The sequence below is a fragment of the Dreissena polymorpha genome, chromosome 13 (assembly GCF_020536995.1).
Source record: "Dreissena polymorpha isolate Duluth1 chromosome 13, UMN_Dpol_1.0, whole genome shotgun sequence".
Classification (NCBI taxonomy): domain Eukaryota; kingdom Metazoa; phylum Mollusca; class Bivalvia; order Myida; family Dreissenidae; genus Dreissena; species Dreissena polymorpha.
In genome coordinates, this window is record NC_068367.1 from 17,001,128 (window position 1) to 17,028,617 (window position 27,490).

Genomic DNA, 27,490 nt, shown 5'->3' on the forward strand with positions numbered 1-27,490 from the left:
AATGAAATCCACGTCAGACCTGAAAAAAAACACGCCATTCACGTAAAAGTTATTCGTAAAAACAATAATGAATTAAAATGCACACATCAAAACAAGGCTCCATATAAACGGAGATATGTTTGTCCTTTGGACACAATTATGTTCGTAAATGGTCACCAGGATGCAGAATCAACGGGGTTTTCCGTGTTTAACACACGGGCTGAACAGAATGTAAACACACCGTTAAGAATTTGTTTTTGCAAAAATCTCAAATTATTGAAATACATTTGCAAAAATCTTTAGTTCATAAAAGACAGTTTTTCTTGGAGTTTTTGCAGATATTTTAAGGTATAAAAATACATTCTTGAATACGTCTGAAATCGTTGACAAAATTCCTCGTTGCGTTAAAATTACCTTGTATAACGAATGCATAAGATATCGAATTTTTTAACAAGAACTCCTGTTTTTTACATTGCCATAAGCAGCATACAAATCTGTCTTTTATGCACTAGTTGAATTTCTTTAGAAAAATAATTTTAAAAAGTTATTTGAAATAAAGCTCCACTTACCGTCGTGTATACATCAAAAAAGTTAAAAGTCACGTGATCCCGCACCCAGCTCACGCAACCGTCTTGTTTCTTACAGCAAACGGAATACCCACCTCGAATAAATTGTGTCCCTTTGGTTGGCGCATTTATCAGCCGTTTTGCTACTCGAAAGAAGACTACATTAAAGATTCGGGATATCGTTAGCAAGAAAATGAATCACGTTCCCGAGTGAGTGTTTCAATATTCGAATATATGTGTTGCTTCTACATAAAACACCAGAAACGAAAGTGCAACTTAAGTATCATATTTATCAAGCAAAATCAAACGTTAAAGCATAATCTAACTTAACAAAAGAATGTTACATTAAGATTTGAAAAACAAATCAATTCATTGCTCACCCTTATAAAATTAGGAACAAAGTAAGGACAAAAAAGGCTACACAACATAATCTACCCTTTTTTTGGCGATGTTAGTGGAAACATATTACTGCTTCATTCTCAGTGCTTAGTGGAAACATATTACTGCTTCATTCTCAGTGTGTTAGTGGAAACATATTACTGCTTCATTCTCAGTGTGTTAGTGGAAACATATTACTGCTTCATTCTCAGTGCTTAGTGGAAACATATTACTGCTTCATTCTCAGTGTGTTAGTGGAAACATATTACTGCTTCATTCTCAGTGCTTAGTGGAAACATATTACTGCTTCATTCTCAGTGTGTTAGTGGAAACATATTACTGCTTCATTCTCAGTGCTTAGTGGAAACATATTACTGCTTCATTCTCAGTGTGTTAGTGGAAACATATTACTGCTTCATTCTCAGTGCTTAGTGGAAACATATTACTGCTTCATTCTCAGTGTGTTAGTGGAAACATATTACTGCTTCATTCTCAGTGCTTAGTGGAAACATATTACTGCTTCATTCTCAGTGCTTGCTGAATACACTGACGGTTATATTATCGACATAAGTTCATTGACTGGTCCTTTTTGACATAGTTTCCCAAACTTAATTTAATTATCTCAATTGAGTTCAATTGTTCGCGATGCCTTTCAACAAACTGTCCATAGATAAAATTTGGCATTCATGAATTGTCGGATTGTCATAGATTTTAACCATGTTGAGATATCGATTGTGCAAGCCATAGGAAATATGAAAGGTACGCAGTCTTATTTTGTAAAACAATGCTCACTTTGCGTGCTTTCTTTCGAACAGATTAAACTTGTTTCATATAAAACGCATCGATATCTGAAATAATGTCATGTTACATTAACATGTAAGAAATATTGTACCTCTTAAATACGTTCATCTAATAATCGAAAATAGCCACCGAAATATCATAGTTGTTATTTGTACTTATTATTTAAAAGCAATTGTAAAGCTGATAAGAAATGTACTCTTCATATTTTTTATTTGTTAACGAACATGATCGGTGATGCAATAATTGTGTGCTACATGGACTCTTGCAGTGCCTATTGTTGGGGCAGTAGTACTACTGGCGTGTCTTGCGACAGGTACGTTTTAGAAAAACATGTAGTTTTGTCTTTTTGGTGTTATACGATAATGTTTTCACCGTTTAACGCTTGCTGAACTCTATTAAAATCTATTTTAGTTGGAGTATAATGACAACTACGACATTTTTTAAAAACATGTCAACGACAATAAGTGAGAGGATTCGTCATCGTGCATGTAACCTTATGGAGCCTGGTGGAATTAGGCGCGTGATATAAAACAGCCTAAATGGAAATAACAACATATAAAGTTATCTTTGTACCATATAATGGAATAAAACGAACAATAATCAGCAGCGCTTCGTGTTTAGTCATGTACAATCTGTTAAAGTCTGTATAATGTTTCAAATTTCTTCATATTCGCCGATCGTTATAAATATCCAAAATAGTGTATTGTAATTTGTTTCCATAAAAGCACAACAAGTAATAACATTAAAACAGAATATTACATGAAATAAAGTTTAAATGTCAACTGAACATTTTTGCGTTTTAATTTTTGATTCAAAAACGTTCCATATTTTCGCTATTTACAGGTGATTATTAAACAACGAGGGCGTTGTTTGTTGCCCCGCAACGCTTAACATACGTGTTATCTTAACAAATTATATGTTATAGGAATCGAAGAAATAAAGATCTGCAACCCTATATGTAAACATCAAACGAGAACAACAAGTAAAATCTTGTACAATATGGTTTTTAAAAGGCATTGAATATTTGTGAGGCCTTTTATTTATATTTTCAAGTCAATTCTAAACGAATCTGATGCAAATGTATGCATACCTTAAAAGGTGTAGCTTTATTTATGTTGTTTGGGATATATATCATTAATACTATTTACAAGTAACTTTTCCACAGCTTATTTTGTTTTTTACCATGAAATATATTGTTTTAAGCTGTATATTTAACCATCGTTCGAGAAATGTGCTTTAAGAAGTTTTCAGTGGAATAATTTCATACTATTATTTATCACATGCTATACCCTGTTTCCAATGTAATACAACCATTACATATTTTTTATTATTCTATACCTGTTTAATGCTTTTAACAAAATACATGTTGTATCAATCAATGTATATTTCGATAGGAATACAATAAAATAGTGTGGTTTTAACTTAGTTTCGATAAAGACAAAGAAAAAGTGGAAGTGCATATTGTTTCAACGTTTTTGTTATAAACATCGGTTTAAAGTTGTCAACTTAATTGTTATAAACATTGGATTAACGATGGCATTAAGGTAAGCGTGTCAGAAACCTGTGTTTTCCCGGTTCGAATGTTAACAATTGTTAACTGTTTTTGTTAGTTGTTGTATATAATAAAAGAAATATTACGCTAGTCAATTGTTCCAAGAGTTTGTTTCACTCTCGTGGCTTGTGCTTTTAGGCATCACACTCGAGGCTCCGCCTCTCGTGTGATACGTCATCACACAAGCCACTTGAGTGATACAAACTCTTGGAACAATTGACTAGCGTAATATTCTTTATATATTACACATGTGTAATACAACATTTTTAAGCATTTTCATTGGCTTAGTTTTCGTTTATTGACCAATCGCATTTTGTTATTTTGCTGAAATGACATTGTAACGTCAAATGACGTCACGAAATGTAAACAACATTCGGGATTTTATCATTATGTTTGCGTAAATATTTATTCAATTTGCTAATTTAAAAGCATGTGATAAAAAAGATCTGACACTCGTTGTCATAGCATACCATATTTTATTAAACTCGTCCAGGAAATTCGTTAGTAAGCTCGCCTAAGGCTCGCTTACTAACAAAATTCCTGAACTCGTTTAATAAAATATGGTATGATATGACAACTCGTGCCAGATCCTATATTTACGTAGCCCTGAGCCGGCCCTAATTCCATTTACATGTTCAGATGTATAACATCGCTAAACTTTTATTTAAATCATGATAAAGATTTGTAACTGATAGTATTGCTAAACTATTATTTTAATCATGATAAAGATTTGTAACTGACTAAAACTGTAGTACGTTTATTTGAGTCTTGATGTTTGTTCTTTTAGTATACGCCCATAACTTTTTTCTATAAATTATTGTTGAGTATGAAATAATTACACCTCGTGCCTTGTGCGTATGTCCACAATGTCGTCTATATCACTGATATGTGATTGATGCAGTCATGCTCTCAACGTCGTCTATATCACTGATATGTGATTGATACAGTCATCATGTTCTGTATTTTAGTGCAGAGTCTGGTTTGCTTGAACTGTCCTGACGCGGCGCATCCCAGATTTTGTAAACACGTGACAACGTGTTCTGTGGGAGAGGTTGTGCATTTATTATCTGTTTTTTTGTGTTGAATATAATAAAATAGAGAATAAATAATGTTTCATAAGGAAAATGTGACACGTAATGTGATAAACTAAATACTTGTTTCGAAGGAGATGGTGTTCATATACATCGCAAAATATGCATGCATCATCTCATATGTGAATATCATACATTGAATTTAAATAGAATCTTAGAATGTCTATATCAGAGAGTAAATGTGATTTAAAATGTAACGTTATTGAAACATCTCGATACAGTTGCTTTATTGTAGAAATGCGGCATCGAGACATTTGTATCAACTGACGGCGACTTATTATATAAGCTGGGCTGTGTGGACACGAACGTAAGTAGAACGTGTGTAATGTTCGTTTTTACACAGGCAGCAGTACCATAAATTTGCCCCCCCCCCGGGACCCTCCCCCCCCCCCCCCGAGCTTACCCCAGGGGTTCCAGATTGTTAAATGTACACCTATTGTGTATGGTTTGACTTTTCAACAACGAATATTGACAAAAATACACAGTTTGAAAAAATAACCCTCGTATAGGTATTATATATACACAAGGTATGAAACGCACTATATGCCTATTGCTGAAAGATTGTGGAACACTGGACATGACCTTTTTCATCGAAAACACACATGTTCCCATGCAGTTGCAGTCCAACTGGATTCGTTAAAAGACAGTAAAAGCAACGTGATTACACAACTAACCGATCTCCTGCTCGGCTAATAACTTTAATATTCAATTAAATTTGACTTTCTCGCTATATGTCACTCGGTGTTTCATCTACACATGTACACCATTTTAATTTTATAACGCGTCATCTGGTTGGTTATGACAACAAAACACAGACATGTAGCGAGAAAGTCGAATTTAATTGAATATTAAAGTTATTAGCCGAGCATGAGATCGGTTAGTAGTGTAATCTCGTTGCTTTTACTGTCTTTTAACGAATCCAGTTGGATTTTGTCGGCAACTGCATGGGAACATGTGTGTTTTCGATGAAAAAGGTCACGTCCAGTGTTCCACAATCTTTCAGCAATAGGCATATAGTGCGTTTCATACCTTGTGTATATACAATACCTATACGAGGGTTATTTTTTCAAACTGTGTATTTTTGTCAATATTCGTTGTTGAAAAGTCAAACCATACACAATAGGTGTACATTTAACAATCTGGAACCCCTGGGGTAAGCTCGGGGGGTGGGGGGGGGGGGGTTAGGGTCCCGGGGGGGGGGGAGGGGCAAATTTATGATACTGCTGCCTGTGCGTTTTTTTAGAAAAAAAAACACACTCAGTAACACCGTTTGATATGGCGGTATAATGCGTAACCGAAGTGTGATTAAGTTTTTGTGTTTTATATGCAAAAACTTATTTTATCAAGCTTTCTTAATTGCGATTCCAACTTCGTTTTAAATCGAGTTTTCTGCGAAAAGCATTGTGCTACTTAGTCATTGTGTACACACCTGTCTTACTGACAATAACGTAGTGACGTTATGGCAAGCGGTTCGACGCATAATCCCAAGAAACTAGGTTTCTCATGAGAACCTAGGTTCTCAGAATGAGAACCTAGGTTCTCAGAATGAGAACCTAGGTTCTCATGAGAACCTAGGTTTTCAAATGAGAACCTAGGTTCTTTTGAAAACATAGGATACCAAACGAGAACTAAAGTTCTCAGAATGAGAACCTAGGTTCTCATGAGAACCTAAGTTCTATGTGTCTATGAGAACCTAGGTTCTCATGAAAAACCTAGTTTCTCATGAGAACCTAGGTTCTCAAGCGTAAACCAAGGTTTTCAAATGAGAACCTAGGTTCTCATGAAAACCTAGGTTCTCATGAGAACCTAGGTTCTCATGAGAAACATGGTTTCTTGGGATTTCATAAACCTTGGTTCTCATGAAAACCTAGGTTTTCATGAGAACCTAGGTTCTCGTGAGAAACCTGGTTTCTTGGGATTTCAATAACCTAGGTTCTCATGAGAACCTAGGTTCTCTGAGAAACCTAGTTTCTTGGGATTATGCGTCGAACCGCGTGCCATAATTAACCTCCAGTTGTCTCCCATTGCTTGGTACACGCTGGCGGAATATGTGTAACATGAATAGAAATAGGCGTGAAACCGTGAATGTTTCTCCCCAAGAGCATTTTCTGAACAATGTTCAGACAATGCTCAGTAATATTCTACGAAACTTATCTGTTGAATATTTGTGATCACAGGCATTAGCCGTCAGTGACCGCCTCTTGTTCATGTTTCCGTGCATGGGTGTTATTTAGGAATGAAATTAGTAAAGTAATCGGTCGACATTGGTCTGAACACGTTAATAAAAAATTGAACTGTTTATGAAATACATCTTTGATTGTAAATATTATTTTGAGACTAAAAATTCAGATCAATCGTTACATAATATATTGTTACAGCATTAAATGAGTTTCAAATATTCAATTCCCTTGTTCGGGCCTCAAACGACTGTACGGTACAGTTTTCTATTTTAAGTATGACTGTGACCTACATGTAGGAAGCAATCATTATGGTATAAAATACAAGTTTTATCTATATTGATTATGTGTAATAATGTATTATTCGATAGTAAGATATCGGCAACACTGCAAGAAAAACTTATGCGCTAAAGACTTTGCAAACATATTTCAATAGCTTGAGATATCTGCAAAAATAAAGTTCTTAACGGCGTGTTTTCATTCTGTCCAGCCCGTGTGTAATCATATGTGAACCCCATTGATCCTGCGCCCTGAATAATATGTGTCCCGTATTCCAAACGAGCAAGTTTACGCCGTCCGACGCGTAATTCTGAAAACCTAGGTTCTCTGAGAACCTAGGTTCTCAGAGAACCTAGGTTTTCAGAGAACCTAGGTTTTCAAAGAACCTAGGTTCTCATGAGAACCTGGGTTCTATGAGAACCTTGGTTCTCATAATGAGAACCTAGGTTCTCATGAGAACCTAGGTTTTCTGAAAACCTAGGTTCTCATAATGAGAACCTAGGTTCTCAGAGAACCTATGGTTCCCAAATGAAAACCACGGATATGGCAAGCTATGGCAAGCGGTTCGACGCATAATCCCAAGAAACTAGGTTTCTCATGAGAACCTAGGTTCTCACAATGAAAACCTAGGTTCTCAGAATGAGAACCTAGGTTCTCATGAGAACCTAGGTTTTCAAATGAGAACCTTGGTTCTCATGAGAACCTAGGTTTTCAAATGAGAACCTAGGTTCTTGTGAAAACCTAGGATACCAAACGAGAACTTAAGTTCTCAGAATGAGAACCTAGGTTCTCATGAGAACCTAGGTTCTCATGAGAACCTAAGTTCTATGTGTCTATGAGAACCTAGGTTCTCATGAAAAACCTAGTTTCTCATGAGAACCTAGGTTCTCAAGCGTAAACCAAGGTTTTCAAATGAGAACCTAGGTTCTCATGAGAAACCTGGTTTCTTGGGATTTCATAAACCTTGGTTCTCATGAGAACCTAGGTTCTCATGAGAACCTAGGTTCTCGTGAGAAACCTGGTTTCTTGGGATTTCATAAACCTAGGTTCTCATGAGAACCTAGGTTCTCATGAGAAACCTAGTTTCTTGGGATTATGCGTCGAACCGCTTGCCATAATTAACCTCCAGTTGTCTCCCATTATGGCAAGCGGTTCGACGCATAATCCCAAGAAACTAGGTTTCTCATGAGAACCTAAGTTCTCAGAATGAGAACCTAGGTTCTCAGAATGAGAACCTAGGTTTTCGCTTGAAGATTGCACATGGCGTCAAGAACCAAAGTTTTCAAATGAGAACCTAGGTTTTCATGAAACGTTTTCAGCGTGTACCAAGCAATGGGAGACAACTGGAGGTTAATTATGGCACGCGGTTCGACGCATAATCCCAAGAAACTAGGTTTCTCAGAGAACCTAGGTTCTCTGAAAACCTAGGTTCTCTGAGAACCTAGGTTCTCCGAGAACCTAGGTTCTCATGAGAACCTAGGTTATTGAAATCCCAAGAAACCAGGTTTCTCACGAGAACCTAGGTTCTCATGAGAACCAAGGTTTATGAAATCCCAAGAAACCAGGTTTCTCATGAGAACCTAGGTTCTCATTTGAAAACCTTGGTTTACGCTTGAGAACCTAGGTTCTCATGAGAAACTAGGTTTTTCATGAGAACCTAGGTTCTCATAGACACATAGAACTTAGGTTCTCATGAGAACCTAGGTTCTCATGAGAACCTAGGTTCTCATTCTGAGAACTTTAGTTCTCGTTTGGTATCCTAGGTTTTCAAAAGAACCTAGGTTCTCATTTGAAAACCTAGGTTCTCATGAGAACCTAGGTTCTCATTTGAAAACCTAGGTTCTCATGAGAACCTAGGTTCTCATTCTGAGAACCTAGGTTCTCATTCTGAGAACCTAGGTTCTCATGAGAAACCTAGTTTCTTGGGATTATGCGTCGAACCGCTTGCCATATCCCATTTCTTGGTACACGCTGGCGGCATATGTGTAAAATGAATAGAAATAGGCGTGAAACCGTGAATGTTTCTCCCCAAGAGCATTTTCTGAACAATGTTCAGACAATGCTCAGTAATATTCTACGAAACTTATCTGTTGAATATTTGTGACAACAGGCATTAGCCGTCGGTGACCGCTTCTTGTTCATGTTTCCGTGCATGGGTGTTCTTGAGGAATGAAATTAGTAAAGTAATCGGTCGACATTGGTCTGAACACGTTAATAAAAAATTGAACTGTTTATGAAATACATCTTTAATTGTAAATATTATTTTGAGATTAAAAATTCAGATCAATCGTTACATAATACATTGTTACAGCATTGAATGAGTTTCAAATATTCAGTTCCCTTGTTCGGGCCTCAAACGACTGTACGGTACAGTTTTCTATTTTAAGTATGTCTGTGACCTACATGTAGGAAGCAATCAATATCGGCAACATTGCAAGAAAAACTTATGCGCTAAAGACTTTGCAAACATATTTCAATAACTTGAGATATCTGCAAAAAAAAGTTCTTAACGGCGTGTTTTCATTCTGTCCAGCCCGTGTGTAATCATATGTGAACCCCATTGATCCTGCGCCCTGAATAATGTGTCCCGTATTCCAAACGAGCAAGTTTACGCCGTCCGACGCGTAATTCTGAAAACCTAGGGATCTGAAAACCTAGGTTCTCAGAGAACCTAGGTTCTCATGGAACCTAGGTTCTCTGAGAACCTAGGTTCTCAGAGAACCTAGATTTTCAGAGAACCTAGGTTCTCAGAGAACCTAGGTTTTCAAAGAACCTAGGTTCTCATGAGAACCTAGGTTCTATGAGAACCTTGGTTCTCATAATGAGAACCTAGGTTCTCAAGAGAACCTAGGTTCTCTGAAAACCTAGGTTCTCAGAGAACCTTGGTTCTCAGAGAACCTATGGTTCCCAAATGAAAACCACGGATATGGCAAGCAGTTAGACGAATAATCCCAAGAAACTAGGTTTCTCATGAGAACCTAGGTTCTCATTCTGAGAACCTAGGTACTCATGAAAACCTAGGTTTTCAAATGAGAACCTAGGTTCTCATGAGAACCTAGGTTTTCAAATAAGATCCTCGGTTCTCATGAAAACCTAGATTCTCATTTGAAAACTTGGGTTCTTGACGCCATGTGCAATCTTCAAGCGAGAACCTAGGTTCTCATTCTGAGAACCTAGGTTCTCATTTTGAGAACCTAGGTTCTCATGAGAAACCTAGTTTCTTGGGATTATGCGTCCAACCGCTTGCCATAGCAAGCAGTTTGACGCATAATCCCAAGAAACTAGGTTTTTCATGAGAACCTAGGTTCTCATGAAAACCTAGGTTTTCAAATGAAAACCTAGGTTCTCATGAGAACCTAGGTTTTCAAATGAGAACCTAGGTTCTCATTAAAACCTAGGTTCTCATTTGAAAACTTGGGTTCTTGACGCCATGTGCAATCTTCAAGCGAGAACCTAGGTTCTCATTCTGAGAACCTAGGTTCTCATTCTGAGAACTTAGGTTCTCATGAGAAACCTAGTTTCTTGGGATTATGCGTCGAACCGCTTGCCATATGACGTCACCATATATGTATAGAATGGCTACTTAGTTTGTATTTGTTTGTTTGTTTTTTCGAGTGTGAGGGAATGTTTTTATTACTTATTTTATTAGAAATATTGAATGTACTAATGGAGTATTTTAATAACTTCTTTGTACATAGAAATGTATATAATTCTAATTAAAAGTTGCCTATTTGAACAACACAAAATTACATAAACATGTACAACCTGAAAATTATATGCGTAGTGTCGATGAAAAGACTTTTTATTAAAGACGTTTTATATTCAGTAGTTTTGTATTATACGTGAATTTAAGTCCGAAAATCAACAAATAAAAGAAATGAAATGTCAATACAACCCGTTATTAGTAAAACTTTAATTATGCTTTTTTTCTGTAGTTCTGTACGGCGACACCTTCCTTAAAAAGCCAGAATGGTAACCATGGAAACCAATTTGTCGCCTGCCAGTCTTGTTGCGACAATCACGATTTGTGCAACGACGTTGGTTGCAACAGTACTGGTAAGTAACGCCCCCCCCCCTCGCGTAGAATATTATCAAAAATACCCTTGATTTTGTGTAAGACCAGTAGACTACTACTGCTATGTGTAAGCTATAACTCCATTTGTTGTAAAAGTAGACGTAAGGGTTAACACAAGCTTGGTTTTAGTACGTAAATGATTGAAGAAAAAACTTTCTGACAATCAAAATTTAGCGTCATGTGTTGGTACAGTACTGGCTATTTCTTCTTATCACAGAGTACGTTAGCGCCATTTGTTATTTAAAAACCATTCTGTAACCACGATGGTTCTAGGCCATTTGTTGCAACAGTAAGTCTTACGACCACGACTTGTCTAATTCCAATGATTGTAACCCCGTTCTGGTAAGTGCAAACGACCATATTTGGTCATGTATTGATATTGCCGACAGCTGCAGGAACGACAAGTTCAGACAACTATGTTTTTGAAAATGTATATTGTATCAACAGTTCTCGTACATTAGTACATCGCACTATGTGCCTTGGCTGCGATTTTCTTACTGGTAAGCTCCAACAAATAATATCAGACACAATACATCTAAACTTCGAAAGTAAATATATTATTTTAAAACGTTCGAATATAAAAATTATTAGATGTTTTAACTTGAAGTACGCATATATGCTCCGAGTTAAATGAATGTATGTTCGTAGCTACAAAATAGGTTGATACCTTTCAACTATAATACGGGAAGCGGACAACGACAACAAGCGAGGCATGGTTTTGTAATGCGCATGGGGGGGGGGGTGTTAGAGGGTTAGATTTAGGGGTCGGGTTAGGGTTAGGCTTAGCCTTAACCCATTCCTAACCCTAACCCGACCCCTAACACTAACCCTTACCTAACCATAACCCAAGGTTATCTCCCCTATACCATGCCCCGCTCGTAATTGTCCTCTTCCAACTATAACACGTGCCAAAAAACTTTTATGTAATGATGTTGCGCACCTTCAAGCACATTGATCGGAACCTTATTAACAATCTACGATCCATCATTGCGCACCTTCAAGCACATTGATCGGAACCTTATTAACAATCTACGATCCATCATTGCGCACCTTCAAGCACATTGATCGGAACCTTATTAACAATCTACGATCCATCATTCAAGCACATTGATCGGAACCTTATTAACAATCTACGATCCATCATTGCGCACCTTCAAGCACATTGATCGGAACCTTATTAACAATCTACGATCCATCATTCAAGCACATTGATCGGAACCTTATTAACAATCTACGATCCATCATTGCGCACCTTCAAGCACATTGATCGGAACCTTATTAACAATCTACGATCCATCATTGCGCACCTTCAAGCACATTGATCGGAACCTTATTAACAATCTACGATACATCATTGCGCACCTTCAAGCACATTGATCGGAACCTTATTAACAATCTACGATACATCATTCAAGCACATTGATCGGAACCTTATTAACAATCTACGATACATCATTCAAGCACATTGATCGGAACCTTATTAACAATCTACGATCCATCATTTAAAGCTGATAATGCATGTGTTGTTGAAACGCAATGAAGCGTCTTTTTATTGTCGCACATATCGTTCTGCTTCCGATATCAATTTTCGCAAAATGGCATTTTTTTGTTGCAGCTGTCCGTCTTTTCCGTTTATCCCCAATTAACTTTTTTATGTCTCAAAATGGAATGTCAGTCTCCGCATTTCAGGATTTCCGATAAACAGGGGCCCAATTTGCTTCAACTGTGAAGCCTTGCCCGGAGACTATGCATGCCATAAGGTCGAACATTGTGAGCCACATGAGGTCCGTGCTGTAAAATGTTGACCTCTTGAATTACCATCAATCATCCACAGTTACGTTGAACACCATTTTGCACGGACTTGCGTTTATTATATCAAGACAAAGAAAGTTGTTTAAGGATTTAAGGACTTATTTTACAAATATGAAAATATTTGTGAAGATAAATTTAATAAAGCGGTTTAAAGCCCGTAAGTCCTTTGTGTGACAAAATTGTTAACTAGTTTGTACATAATACATTTAAGTGATGCGATTTTATAATACATCTTTTTTTCATTTTTATACTGTCCTCATTCTTGTTCGATTGTTGTTATTTGTTGACAGGTTTGTTTCAAAGATGCTACATTGGAATTTCAAACCGACATGATGTATTCAAGCGGCTGCCGATCAAAACATGTAAATATTTAAACTTGTTCAACTATATGAAAATCCAATGTAATTTATGATATTTAAAATGATTTTGTTTTTACTATTACCATGAAGCATTATATGATTTGTAACAGTGTATTATGTTTTAGGATGGTTAATATGGTAAAGCGCATTGACTATTACCGATGTAAGTAAACACCTGTGCGTTGTGCATGTGCCTCGTTGTCTTTCGAAATGTTTCGCATGTCCTTAGAGCATTCGTGTTCCATGTAAACATACCCAAGTGATATACAGATTACGTTGCATGTAACCGATTAATTGATCTGTAAATTTCTGTGTATACCGTATATGAAAGGCCCTTCTGAACCCATTCGGTCTTGTGAAAGGTTCGCGGCTCGAAGCAAAGTCTGCGACAAACAAAATACATATTTTTTTTCCAATAAGGCCATAAGCAAAAACATTTCGCACCAATTGCAGAATTGCGCGGACAACATTGTCGATCCAGTCGTTCTCTTAGGAAAGCGACACGTGACCGATGACGTATACACTGAAAACAAAAGATCCGTGAGCGTTTGCACAAGCTGTTGCGCGGGAGATCTGTGCAATGTACAGTGTAAAGGCACGGGTCAGTACCCCCCGCCGACCACTACGTCAACGACTTTGTCGACCACATTGCAGACCACTGTGTCGTCTACTATGTCCACAGATACGACAACAACGACCACGATGACATGGTTGTAAGGAATTAACTATTGAACTTAATATTTGTTCATTCATGCGCTAATTAGAGATCCATAAACACTCAAAATCAACGATTACTTCGTAAAATACACTTAACCTTCTGATCATCAGTGTTCCTTATTGCAATAGCTAAAATGGGAACGCTAGATGTGGTCTTGTAACATTTATATAACAAAACACATAATGCTTGTTCTTTATATTTTGTGGGACAAATATTATATAATATTTCTTTTGAATTTTCCGCGACGATATCCGAACATTTTCGATGAAACGAGTTATAATCTTCTGGCAGCGTTGGAAGCATGACGTATTTATGACGTATAATCATTCTGTTTTATAATAACGGAGCTTAACCCTTGCAGCGCTGGAACCGAATTTTAAAGGCCTTTGCAAACAGTTTGGATCCAGATGAGATGCCACATAACGAGGCATCTCATCAGGATCCAAACTGTTTGATATTCTGATAGTATTCTTTGAAAAAAAATCGAAGAAAATGCTAATTTTAGAAATTCACCAGACGACATTTTAACAGACGACAAAGTTCCCAGCATACCAAGTGTTAAGCTAGGAAGTCCTGCTCTGAGCAATTCAACAAGAAAAAAAAAGAAAAGAAAACGTTCGAAAAGGAAAGTGCATGTGGGGCAAGACATAACTGAATGCAACGGCGTAAAGGAAATAATTGGGTTTCGCATGATTTTGAAGTTTTCCGTTATCTTATATAATAGATACCACAGGCAATTGCGCTCTATATTATGCAAATTAAAGAAAACCCGAATTAATCCGATCCTGAATCGAGATCGTCCGTTTATCGAAACAAGATGGCATCGTCAAAACGATTATTAGATGCTAGAAAGTTGCAGAATGTTTGTATATTCACGTTTTAACATCAATTATACTTGTTTAAGGGTCTTCCTATTATAATTACTCTTCGCATGGCAATTGTTGTTATTGGACGTTTATATAAAGCATAATAGTATGGGGAAATGGTAATTGATCTTTTTACGCAATAATAAAACTTGCAAATCAACGATGTGCGCTACAGGTACCTGAAAAAATGGAAGCTTTACCTTTGCATTCATCATCGCAAGAAAGCAATACAAAATACTTTTGGATAATTTCATACCATAGTTTAATATTTTTTGTCAAACTTGCATGGTATTGCCTGTTAACATAACTAGCATACAAAGCATTTTTTTTTATCGAAACAGCTTAGATACACTACATTCGAGCTTGTTTTCAAAATACAATGCAGTAACCGATCAATAAAATAGTTCCTAAATATATTTCATTGTTGTCTTATGGTTTGCGCTCTGTACGTCAGTCAGTCAGTCTGTCTGTCAGTCTGTCCGTCACACTTTTCTGGATCCTGCGATAACTTTAAAAGTTCCTCATATCTTTTCATGAAACGTGAAACATGGACAGATGGCAATATGGAGATAATGCACGTCATTTCATTTTGTTCTTAGGTCAATAATTCTAGTTGCTATGACAACAAATACATATAATAAAAAAATGGAAAAAAAATCTGAAAAATAGTGGAGTTTCACCGGTAGGGGACATTATTGGTTGGCAATAGTCTTGTTTGTTTTATGTTTCTTATGTTTCTTCTATTTGCAGCGACATATACATTTAAATATAAACATATGTAAAGCAGTAATGCCACCGCAACAAACAAAAATGCACACACCAAAACCTGCGGTTTAAACATATGTAATATCAAGAACACTCGTCATGTGTTTGTGTATATTAATTGAAAAACTTAAGCAGCGCTAACAAGTGTCACTTGACATGAAGCATGTCAAAAATATAACGTGCGTAAAAATAGAACATACAGATAGTAACACGCCAGCGACAAGGCATTACGTTCATACGATAATGATTGCGTACCCTTTTTCCTTTTAAAATGCCAATGTGATGTAAATATTCATTTTAAATGAGCATTATCTTTGAACATCGTTCTATGAAAAGGAATCATTAGAATCATTCTCTCACTTGTATTGCTCTATTTGTTGGCTGTCCCCTATTTCTCCTTCTTATTATCAAAATCTTCAATTACTTCATCTTCAACGTTCGGAAGTTTGTATTCCTCCTCCTAGCCATCATTCTCTGCTCGTTCTATTCTAACTCCGCCGCCTCTTTCTCTTCCTTATTCTTCTTATCATCGCCGTATTATTTATGAAATCAATCGCAGATATGACACGTAGCAAAGCATGCATGATAGTAAAATATCAAATAAATCCTGCCGAAAATTCATCTTTAAACAATAAAGATATTTTTTTAAACTGTTCTTGAGTACATTTGAATATCGATTTATGATTTTTTTTTCAGACAATCCACCCCTGAGCGTAAGTCGATCGGTTTTTACCTATATGATATGAAGTCTGAAAGTGCCTGTTTAAAGCGCGAATGACCTTGGTTCGAAATGTATTTATCTGTTATTCTTGATAACTTATTTTTATATTCTTGATAATTTATGTTTATATTATTCCAAACGTTCCAAATCGTAAAACAAATTATGACATTAAAAAAGCCAGCTGTTAAAACAAGTCCGTTTAATAATCAATAGATCAACGCTTTGAATCAATTAAAACCTCTCAAATTGATATCCCCGAAGTATTTACTTTTTGACGTATACATAATGTCTAGTTCATAAATTTAAAGTTCACAATTTAAGGGTTAAATTTAAGTTCACAAATGTTTTTTCTCTATCTTACTTAATAGTTCCGCCAGTTGTTGGTATGCGTGTGGAAAGAGGTCCCGACTGGCACTGGTTGAATCAGGTATCCTCTTTTATATCGAACTTAAGGCGAGCTTTGGATTGTCAATACGTTCAGAAAACTGGGTCTTAATAGTGAATAGAAGACATTCATTTTCAACCCTTTTTTCATCGGGCCCGTATAGGTAGACGTGGTCAAAAAGTCACATGGCGTAGCGTTCATCGGTATTATACACTCCCTTATCGTAACGTTCATCGGACAATATCGTTATTATAAACACCGATGGCGTAGCGTTCATCGGGCAATATCGGTATTATAAACTCGCATGGCGTAACGTTCATCGGTCAATATCGTTATTATATAATCCAATTGCGTAGCGTTCATCGGTCAATATCGTTATTATATACTCCAATTGCGTAGCGTTCATCGGTCAATATCGGTATTACTTTTATTTTACTTATTGCCCAAAGGACGGAAACGGTCCGGGGACAGTCACGGGAATCCCTGTGGCCGGCTGGGTTACTGTGAGATGGGACAACAACGGTAATAAGAATTCATACCGGTACGGCTTCAATAACACATACGACGTCCAGCCGATTAGCGCGACCACAACAAAGATCACGGCAAATGCGACCACAACCACGATCACGGTAAATGCGACCACAACCACGATCACGGCAAATGCGACCACAACCACGATCACGGCAAATGCGTCCACAACCACGACTACTGCAAATGCCACCGAAACAGGTTTATAACTGAAAACAAAACAAGTTAGATGAATCCGCATCAATACTTAAAATGCCTTAATCTAAAAGCATGCATGTACATTAATTGTTGCAAAGGCTCGTGAAACAAACATTATTTCCTTTTCCAGTCAACTCAAACAAACATTACTTATCAATTGTTGTTTCTGTTTTGTCAATTTGTGATTTTTTGTCTGTTTGTTGCTGTTGTTTTTTCATACAGTTTTTTTGTGGTTTAAATGTGTTCTTTGTTTTTCAATCAAATAGACATGTTCTAATGATCGAAGCTATGCAGAGACTGTGAATGTAAACGAGTGGTATTTGTTTTTTTTTATACAATTGATATTTACTATTTACATTTATGCTTCCAACTTGACTAAACTTGTTTTTTATAATAACATTTATTATTTAAATGTCTAATGGTGAGCTTAAACATCATTAAAGTGTCGAAAGCATAATAACAAGCAGTATGTTTTCAATCTACAGTGACCGCACGGATGCCTATTCTACAGGTGAACGATATTGTTGTACGAGGACCTGATTGGATGTGGCCGGATCAGGTAAAATTAAAACACGTTCGGTGTTTGCCTCACGTGAAATATGTGTACAACTTGGTAATCCCTTGTCTAATACATAACGTAAAATGTCGTTCAATTAATAAAAGAAAAATACATATGTTAACAAATAGCTCATTTTCTATTGTTTAAGGGTATGGTGTGAAGTCATAGATAGCCCTGTTGTGAAAGTTATTCTACTTTAACATGACTATTGATAAGGTTAACAATTCAATAATAAGCATCAACATATTCCATTCGCATTGTTTTTTAATTTATTGTATTGCATCTTAAGAGTAGTTTGGTTGTATAATGACGCACACAGCTAGTCCGGTTGTATAATGACGCACACAGCTAGTCCGGTTGTATAATGACGCACACAGCTAGTCCGGTTGTATAATGACGCACACAGCTAGTCCGGTTGTATAATGACGCACACAGCTCGAGTAGTCCGGTTGTATAATGACGCACACAGCTAGTCCGGTTGTATAATGACGCACACAGCTAGTCCGGTTGTATAATGACGCACACAGCTCGAGTAGTCCGGTTGTATAATGACGCACACAGCTCCGTCCGGTTGTATAATGACGCACACAGCTCAGTCCGGTTGTATAATGACGCACACAGCTCGAAGAACTGTCCATGGAAATTTATTCTGCTATTTGACACAGCGTATACCATACAAAAAGTCTAATCAACAAGACACGTGGTAACTTTCCAGCTCATAAAAAATTCAGTCTAACATATATCGATGGGACTTCCGTAGGAAAGGTCGCCTATCTCAACGAATTAAGCCGGTTCTATGTCTAAAATTAAATATCTTAAATGATACAATATAAATGATTCTTTTGATTAAACATCAGCACGAAAATAGACAAAACGGCCCTCTCGTCTTTAACATTATGACAAAATAAACAAGCACTTTAATAATCGTGTAAATGATACGAATGGCTCAACTGATGCAATTTATTTTGATTTTCGTAATTAACGATTTAACGGTTATATTTACAATATATTACTGTTTGGTCATTTGATAATTTTATCAAAAAATGTGAAATATGTTATAAAGTCAAAACCGAGACGCCGGGCCGAGACGATAACAATTAATGAACCCCCTGCCATTGCATATTGAACATTGAATATTATTCGTGTTCTGTGGTCAATTGCCCATGGTAATACCTATAACGTTGAATTAAACATTATGTCTGTGTAACGTAGGCATGGTCTTAACTCCCATAGCATAGAGTCTATCGGTTCTTTTTGACATTTTTTTCATACTATATTTCGTCTAGGACGGAAACGGTCCGGGCAGAATTGTTGATGTCCCTATGGCCGGCTGGGTAAATGTTAAATGGGACAACACAGGCATCATGAATTCCTACCGTTATGGTTATGATAACAAACACGACGTCCAACCGTTAAGCGCAACCACAACGACCGCTGCAACAACGACTGGGGCCAAGTCCGGGACCACGACCGGAGCCATGTCCGGGACCACGATCGGGTCAATGTCTTGGACCACCACCGGAGCCACGACCGGGACCATGAATGGGACCACGGCCGGAACAATGTCCGGAACCACGATCGGGGCCTCGTCCGGTAACAAGACAGGGACCATGTCCGGGATCGCAACCGGCACAATATCCGGAACCACAACCGCGGCAATGTCCGGAACCACGACCGTGACCATGTATGGGACCACGACCGGGGTTATGTCCTGGACCACAACCGGTGCCACTGCAAATGCCTCCGAAACAGGTTTATTGTTACCAGTGAATTATATAGAGAAGAATTGTAAGTTAGATGAAATCATGGGCTTAGCGCAAAACGGTTGTAACTCATATTATTACCAAAAATCATATTTTTTTCATTTTTCAAGTTGTTTTTTGACTATACACATCCTTAATAGATATTAAGATTATACTCTGAAAATTTACCTATGAAAACATGTATTTGTCTTATGGCTGTATTTAATTTTGGATTACAATTTTTATGCAAAACGGTTGAATCTCAAGTTACAACCTTTGAGCACAAAAAAATACGAAGTGTACAATGTTGGAAGGGAAGTAACTCAACTTCACATCTTGAGTTGATGACACCATTATTATGACACTGTTTGATTTGCTTGCCTTGACTTTCTGAAGGTTGTTTTGATTTTGAAGTCTCAAGAACATACAGATATTACTGGTAAGTATGAAAATACACATTATGCTTCTGTTTTAAAATAATTTCTACATATTATAACTAATAACTTTCTAAATAATAAGCATAAACAGTACATATATAATATATTATGATATTTTATATTATGATATGTTCAACTCTAAATATAGCCCCATCCACTAGCAACCACAAGTATTTTTTGTAAACCGAATCCTGAATTATTGTGATTATTATGATCAGAGCCTGATTATGGTTCAATCACTTACAATTTCAGTGCATGATCAGTGCATTATTGTCGTAAAATATGTGTTAAAAAAATTAATGTGGAAACAAAAAAATTGTAATAATTAAAATTAAAGATATAAAAAAAATTACTAAAATCTGCAGTTTTGTGTCTTTGACATTTACTTTATTTGAAGACTATTGACAATTTTGTGATATTTCCCCAAATAATTGTGTATAAATAAAATATAGTTAATACTTAAACTAATTTCAATGTACATAATCTGCTTCATTCTGTTCAAGGCAAAATAAATCCAAGATGAAAATCTTGAGAGGTTCAATTCATCAAGGTCACCAGAAGTTTGCTGGGAAAGGACGTCAGTGTTTGGCTAATTCTGAATGTGCCATTTTGCGAAGTTAAACACTCCCACCAAAACTCTGGAAATCAGCTACAGTGGACACAATTCTCCAACATGGTGATACTTTGTATACCAGCATAGCTGAAGATGATCGTTATCTGAACTTTGAAGACATTCCACAGTCATCTGCAAGTGTCTCTGAAAGCATTCATGGGATAGTTAACGGTACTAGTGAAACACCGTTTTATTCTCTTGATGATGCAGTGAACGCCTTACTTAAAAACCATGTCATGGCTGGTTGTGTTCTTACAATGGGACATGCTGTTCAAAGTTACAGCTGTGCCATTATTAAAAGTGACAGCACCTACTATTTCTTCGACGCTCATAGCAGGTCAGATGTTGGCATGGTGGATCCTGAGGGAGAAGCTTGCCTTACTGAGCACAAAGATGTATTTCATCTATGCAGTTTTATCAGACATCTTGCTGCGTCTCTTAAAATGAAAGGGCACATTCCATTTGAGCTTGCCACGATCAGATTTCTAATGAGTGACCACTCTGACGTGATGAACCTTGAAATGTGTAGTGATACGGACACAAACAGCAGTTCCTCCTTTTTTAACCAATATCTGATGTTGAATACAGTTGTAAACTTCTTTTAGCAGATGAGGCTGTGAAAAATGTATGCACTATGTTTGATATTTCAGATGTTTCAGAACTGTCTGATGTTTCACAATCTCTTTCAGGTGATGATTGTACTGATGATATTGATATATAATAACCAAGTTATCGATAACATGAATGATAGTGCAACATATCTAAATAGCATTGATAGCAGTGTATTTGAGGAATGTTTTACTGAACAAGATGAAATATACACTGCAGAAAAAATTGTTGATGAGTGTAATGCCAATGATAATGTTGGAGGGGATGATGATGATGATGCTGCTGCTGCTGCTGCTGATGATGATGATGATGATGGTGAGTGTAATGCCAATGATGATGTTGGAGGCGATGATGATGATGATTATGATGATGATGATGATGGTGATGATGATGAGGATTATGATGATGATGATGATGAGTGTAATGCCAATGATGATGTTGGAGGCGATGATGAGGATGAGGATGATGATGATGATGATGGTGATGATGATGATGATGATGATGATGATGATGATGATGATGATGATGATGGTGGTGGTGGTGATGATGATGATGATGATGGTGGTGGTGATGATGATGATGATGATGATGATGATGATGATGATGATGATGATGATGATGATGATGATGATGATGGTGATGGTGATGATGATTACAATCCAAGTGAGAGTGAAAGTTCAGGTGATGATATCCCATTTTCAAAGCTTTCAAAAAGGCAAAATATTGTGAAATCTATCAAAAATGCTGATGAGAATAACAAAATGCATGAAACCCCTGATAATTTACCAAATTCAATCCCTCACCAAGATACTATTTCTGCCGCTTGCTCCCTTGCTACCTCACAATATCCTCTCTCTCATAATGATGAACCATTGCAAAATGAAGGAAAGGTAAGTAGAAGTAGAAAAAGAGACCCAAGTACGTGGAGGAGAAATATAGCTAAAAGAAGAAGAAATGCAGGTAATAGTTATGTCGACAGAGCAGGTAGGGTAAGACCTGGTCGAGTCATGAAAAAAGGTTGTGGTGGTGGATGCAGATTCAAATGTTCTTCCAATTTTAGTGAGACTGAACGAGAAAATATTTTTCACTCATTCTGGAAACTTGGAAGTATAAATGAACAAAGACAATTCTTATCTTGCCATGCTCTTAAAAGGTCAAAGAAAGTAAAGACTACATTTTTCAGTAGGCGAGCCTCCTCAATAATATGTCAAGTTCTGACACAGACAGCAGGTAGGTCAGGGTGTGTAAAACATTCTTTTTGGGAACTCTTGGAATTTCTGACAAGATTATCACGACTGCTCACAGAAATCTTAGCAGTATTGGTCTTTGTGAAGGAGATCAAAGAGGTAGGCATATGGTCAGGCCAAACAGAGAGGAAGAACTAAGCTTGGAAAAGGTAAGAGAGCATATAAAATCTTTTAAAACAGTTGAAAGTCATTACTGTCGGGCGGATTCTGACAGACTGTACCTCCCACCGGGTTTGAGCATTTAAAAAATGCACCGACTTTATAGAGCAAAATGTCTCTCTGAGGGAGTTGAACCTGTCTCTGAAAGTAAATACAGATTGATATTTAACACTGAATTTAATTTATCATTTCATGTCCCTATAAAAGATCAGTGCGACTTTTGTAAGTCTTATGAAAATGCATCTGCCGAAGAAAAAGCAAAACTCCAAGAGTCCTATGATAGACATATGAAAAACAAAACTTTAGGTAGAGAAAATAAAGAGAGAGAGATAAGACAAGAGCTAAAACTGAACAAAACTCACATTCTGTTGTATGCTGCTTTTATCTTTAGCAAATTCTTTTGACCCCTCATTATTGAATCAAGCCTTTATTACAAAAGAATGCTTAGCTCATTCAACTTTACGATATATGATCTTGCATCAACTGACGGATTTTGTTTTTTGTGGAATGAAAATGTAGCAAAGAGAGGGGCTTGTGAGGTGGCCTCATGTTTACACCAATTTTTAAGGCGCAAATCAATAGAGGGAACAAAACAATTCACCTTCTATAGTGATAACTGTTCAGCTCAAAACAAAAATCGTTACCATGTCAGTATGCTATGGTATTGCCTGTCAAAAAACAAACTTGACGCAATTGTACACAAATATTTAGAGAAGGGCCATACGCAAAATGATGGGGATTCAATCCACTCTTTTGTTGAGAGAGCCAGTAGAAATATTCCTGTGTATATTACAGCTCAGTGGGCAACTGTTATAAGGGAAGCAAGACACGCTCGTCCCTACAATGTCACTGAAATGACTCTCAATGATTTTGTAGATTTCAAGCACCACGCCAAAACAAAAAAAAATTTGGATACAAATACTGACAATCATAAGGTTCCCAGGAATTCAATAAAACTGTTAAAATTTGATTCCTCTGCTCTGCTCCAAACCAGTTTCAGTATCAGACAGACTATAATGGTCCAGTATTTACTGTTTAACTTTTCTTCAGGTCTAGGCACTCTGTACGAAATGTATGCAAAATAGGTCTAGAAGTCTTGGGAAATCAGCTTATTAAACTCCCTTCAGACAAATATCTAGATCTCTTACACCTATGTCATAAGAATATCATTCCACTGGCCTACCACATCTTTTACCTGCTGTCGCCTCATGTTAATGAATGATCTTACTTTTGCTGTTATACCCAGGTTAAACGTTTATGGCATCAAATCTTTAGTTATTAGTCCACTACCGATTTCAGCGGAGAGGACTTATGGTTTGCACTCCGTCTGTCTGTCAGTCAGTCAGTCAGTCAGTCAGTCCGTCACACTTTTCTGGATCCTGCGACACAATCTGTTTAAAAACTGGCAAACGCAGCACGCATAACCAGAAAACATCTATTGTTAAAATTAAAATTTGGATCCCCATCGGAATCAGTTTTGCGATTGGATGGCAATCAAACGCATCGTTCTCGAAAAAAAATGTCTTCATATTTTTTCTTCACCGTTTTTATGTTTTACATGTGCAATTTTGATCATAAATGATGACACTTCTGCTTCTGCTTTCAGATGCATTTAATGTCGGGGATGTCGTGGTTCGAGGGACGGACTGGCGATATGGTTCCCAGGTTAATAGTATGATATTCATATGCATCGATACAATGATATGATTCATATGTACATACTATGAAAAAGTATTTCTGCACATTTATGTTATGTACTTGTTTATGACAACAAACGTATAAACACAAGGCATGATAAATACATGCAGTGCAGTCAAACCAATGGCATGTGTTTTACTATAGAAATGTTATGGTTCCTGGAACATGTTTACAATATTTTAAATGCCAATGTCTTTTGTTCTGCATACATAGTTGAACGTATTCAAAAGGGTCTTACATAAAAGTGTAACTCAATTCTTATGCGCCTTTGGTTTACGTCTAAAAATAATTATTACATGTCATACATATAGCAAGACACAGTGAATACACACTTGTATGTCTGTTCACAAATTGTATTCTGTTTCATTCATTGATAAATGTTATTAAACATTACTACTGACAAATGTGTATGACGAAACACATGCTGGTATACCGGTATTATGATTTCAGGATGAGGATCAGAACGGGTTCCGTCAGATAGGCAAGGTCGTGGCCGTGCCTCCCCAGACCCCGCCCCAGTGGGTGGAGGTGGAGTGGCCGGGCGGGTATTCTAACACCTACCGCGTGGGCTTCGAAGGCCACTGGGATATACGGGCGCCGTAGAAGGCCTGGCGACACATGCGTGTATTTGCCCTTGATGAACATGTATGTGGAGAAGTGTTCATTGCAATACAATATATCAATTGAGTTGAAAGCAGTTTTCAATTTTTTGGAGGATGACATTAGTATATGCTCTAGATGGACGGTTGGCATTATAAATATTTAAAACGTGTTTACATCATTATTTAAAATGAAAGGGCGTATTTTAACGCTTGTTGCTATGGTTTTGGCGGTCACGGTGTTATTCGAGCGGCTTAATATACGACAAAGGCAAACCACGTTCTAACTTTCCACTGAAATCGCCAAAAAATAAGATTTGGTATGTCGGCAAACGTAATGGTACTTGTTTATTTGAAGTAAAATGTGCGATTATGACCGAACACTCAGCCTAAATTATATTTTAATAAGTTCAGGATCAGTAGAAAAATAAGGTTAGTATAGTTACGTTCAAAAGAAACAGTGTGTTCGGCCATTTCATATTCGGTTTACATGTGTATGGCGTATTTAAATGTGTATGATTGAGATAAATAAATAAAGCCGATATTGCTGTTAATTTCAAACATTGGGAAATCTCCAGAAGATGTGAAGAATAACATGCAAATACACCGCGGTCGTACAGAAGTATAATTTCAAAGTCATGATATTTTACAACCATTTTTATAAGTGGTCCGTTACGTTGAGATGGTAATAAAATACTGATGACCTGACGACACTTGTTTGGGAACGGACAAATTCTTACACTAAATACTTTAAAATAAAAAAATACAAAGGGAAGATACATCCTAAAACGTTGTCTAAAAACAGTTAGTTCCTTTACAGTAAGGTCATTTAGCTGTGAATGTTGCAGCCAAAACCGCAAAGTATTTAAACAGGTCTCGAGTACACACACATTTGAAACCAATTCTGGAAATAAAGAAGGACATAATTCTGCAAAAATTATTATTATTATATTTAGAATTTCTTCATTTACTATTATCATCATACTAACTTGACTCAGCTGTAAAAGTTGGAGCAATATCTACCAGCAGTTAGACAGAAGTGCAAATATTAGAACACTTGTCCGGACTTGTCCGGACTGACGTACAGACGGACACAATACATCTTATGTCGGCATTAAATACTAGTATTAAAACGCACATGTTTATGTGTGTGGACGTGGAAGTAAAAATCGTGTGTGTTTTCTCCTCGAAGATGTTCTATCAGCGAAAAGAAAGGAATTACATGTATTTTATATACACTAAAGAAATGAATGAAACGGTTACAATACTCGTTAAGTAAAAACAAACCATAATCATCGCGACCTATTCCATGCGTTTAGAAATTATAAACATATGATGACTATATGTCAACAATTTAGTAAGTGCGTTTAAACGTATATAATCAAATAGCAGCTTGTAATGGCGAGTTGTAAAAATGTCACATGAACGTTGACTAGAACGAGGTGCAATAGTCAAAAGGCAGGGGTGTTCGTAACTTAACAGGAGAGCAAAGCGCATGCAGTTTTAAATTATGTCGCAAAGTCCTGTTAAACAGGAGAATTTGATCTCATAATAAGGTCAAATAATCTATCTCTACTTTGACATGGTATTGCAAACAGATATGAAGGATTTACAAACATAAAAAGCTAAATGTACTACAAAGACAAAATACCGTACAGCATATATATGTTAGTTAGGTGTGCTTTAGATTGTCCATATTGAAATGAATGCACTGATTAGTACACGAGTGCGTTTAAAGAGCATATTTTAGTTATCTATTTTTCTTTTCAATACGAAAATTGCATTGTCAATTTATGTGTATGCAAGCGTGCTTTTTTTACCCACATAAGACTTATAAACGCTTTGTATATCTACCTTACGGTTATTTATTTGCCGCATAGAATACTGTATTGCGATTTTTTAATTACACTATTCAGTTCAATATTTTGCATATGTGACTAATAGAAGTCACATTGTACGATGGAGTGGAACTTACGACTACTTATCAAACAGAGCTGGTATTTGGTTGTTGTTATTTCCATTGAAGACTGTGCGTGTAGTAATGGATTTGTTGCAAAAACAGCAATGCCGCGGAGAACATTCCAGAGATAGGTTTTGCATAATGTGCTGCTTCTTATAAGTACTACAGAAAAGCGGTATTTAACATAAAAAAGTGCTGCTTAATAATTACTCACATGCGTGTTTGATTTGGTTGTTATTGTAGTATTGTCGTTTCAAATTTCTACCAAAGGTGAAACTTACAATCATCTACCATTCGTCCCGTATGTGCTTCTCATGTATCCAAACCGTTTTAACAACTGCATAATTTCAGGGGCGTATAATGTTTTGCGCATCCTGTTCATTTTAGTTGATTAATTTATGAGAATATCGATCCTTGTTTTGATTAAGGACTCTAGGCTTAATTAAGCACTAACTGCCTCTTTCACAGAAATTTCGCCTCCGAAATCTCTTGCTATCGAGTCCGCCCAACGTCCTTGAATACGCTGAGTGACATTGCGTCGAAGGCACTTTTCAATTATGTTTTATTTAGGGTGGTATTACAATTATTTTATTATTACAATTTAAGATTTGTTTTAT

The 27,490-nt window shown here is 36.7% G+C and overlaps 1 protein-coding gene and 1 non-coding gene across 5 annotated transcripts in view; one reads left to right on the top strand and one right to left on the bottom strand.

Annotated features, from left to right (window-relative positions):
- The first annotated feature begins 1,537 nt into the window (after positions 1 to 1,537).
- LOC127856260 (mucin-5AC-like) overlaps positions 1,538 to 27,490 on the top strand; it is a 39,590-nt gene continuing 13,637 nt past the window's right edge. For 2 of the 4 annotated variants that reach the window (XM_052392364.1, XM_052392363.1), the window contains exons 1-11: positions 1,538 to 1,682; positions 1,993 to 2,037; positions 4,245 to 4,327; positions 4,603 to 4,674; positions 10,759 to 10,879; positions 12,588 to 12,682; positions 13,001 to 13,072; positions 13,523 to 13,782; positions 16,115 to 16,131; positions 16,508 to 16,566; positions 16,974 to 17,253. In XM_052392364.1, coding sequence (XP_052248324.1) covers positions 1,610 to 1,682; positions 1,993 to 2,037; positions 4,245 to 4,327; positions 4,603 to 4,674; positions 10,759 to 10,879; positions 12,588 to 12,682; positions 13,001 to 13,072; positions 13,523 to 13,782; positions 16,115 to 16,131; positions 16,508 to 16,566; positions 16,974 to 17,253 — 1,177 coding nt within the window. In that variant the 5' untranslated portion in view covers positions 1,538 to 1,609. Of the gene's footprint in view, positions 1,683 to 1,992; positions 2,038 to 4,244; positions 4,328 to 4,602; positions 4,675 to 10,758; positions 10,880 to 12,587; positions 12,683 to 13,000; positions 13,073 to 13,522; positions 13,783 to 16,114; positions 16,132 to 16,507; positions 16,567 to 16,973; positions 17,254 to 17,735; positions 17,810 to 19,095; positions 19,562 to 24,222; positions 24,282 to 24,764; positions 25,002 to 27,490 lie in introns of those variants that run through there. The other 2 variants (XM_052392362.1, XM_052392365.1) reach the window with 2 other exon arrangements.
- LOC127856690 (U11 spliceosomal RNA) lies at positions 27,299 to 27,426 on the bottom strand. Its single transcript, XR_008038198.1, has one exon. It is a non-coding gene; the product is annotated as a U11 spliceosomal RNA (small nuclear RNA).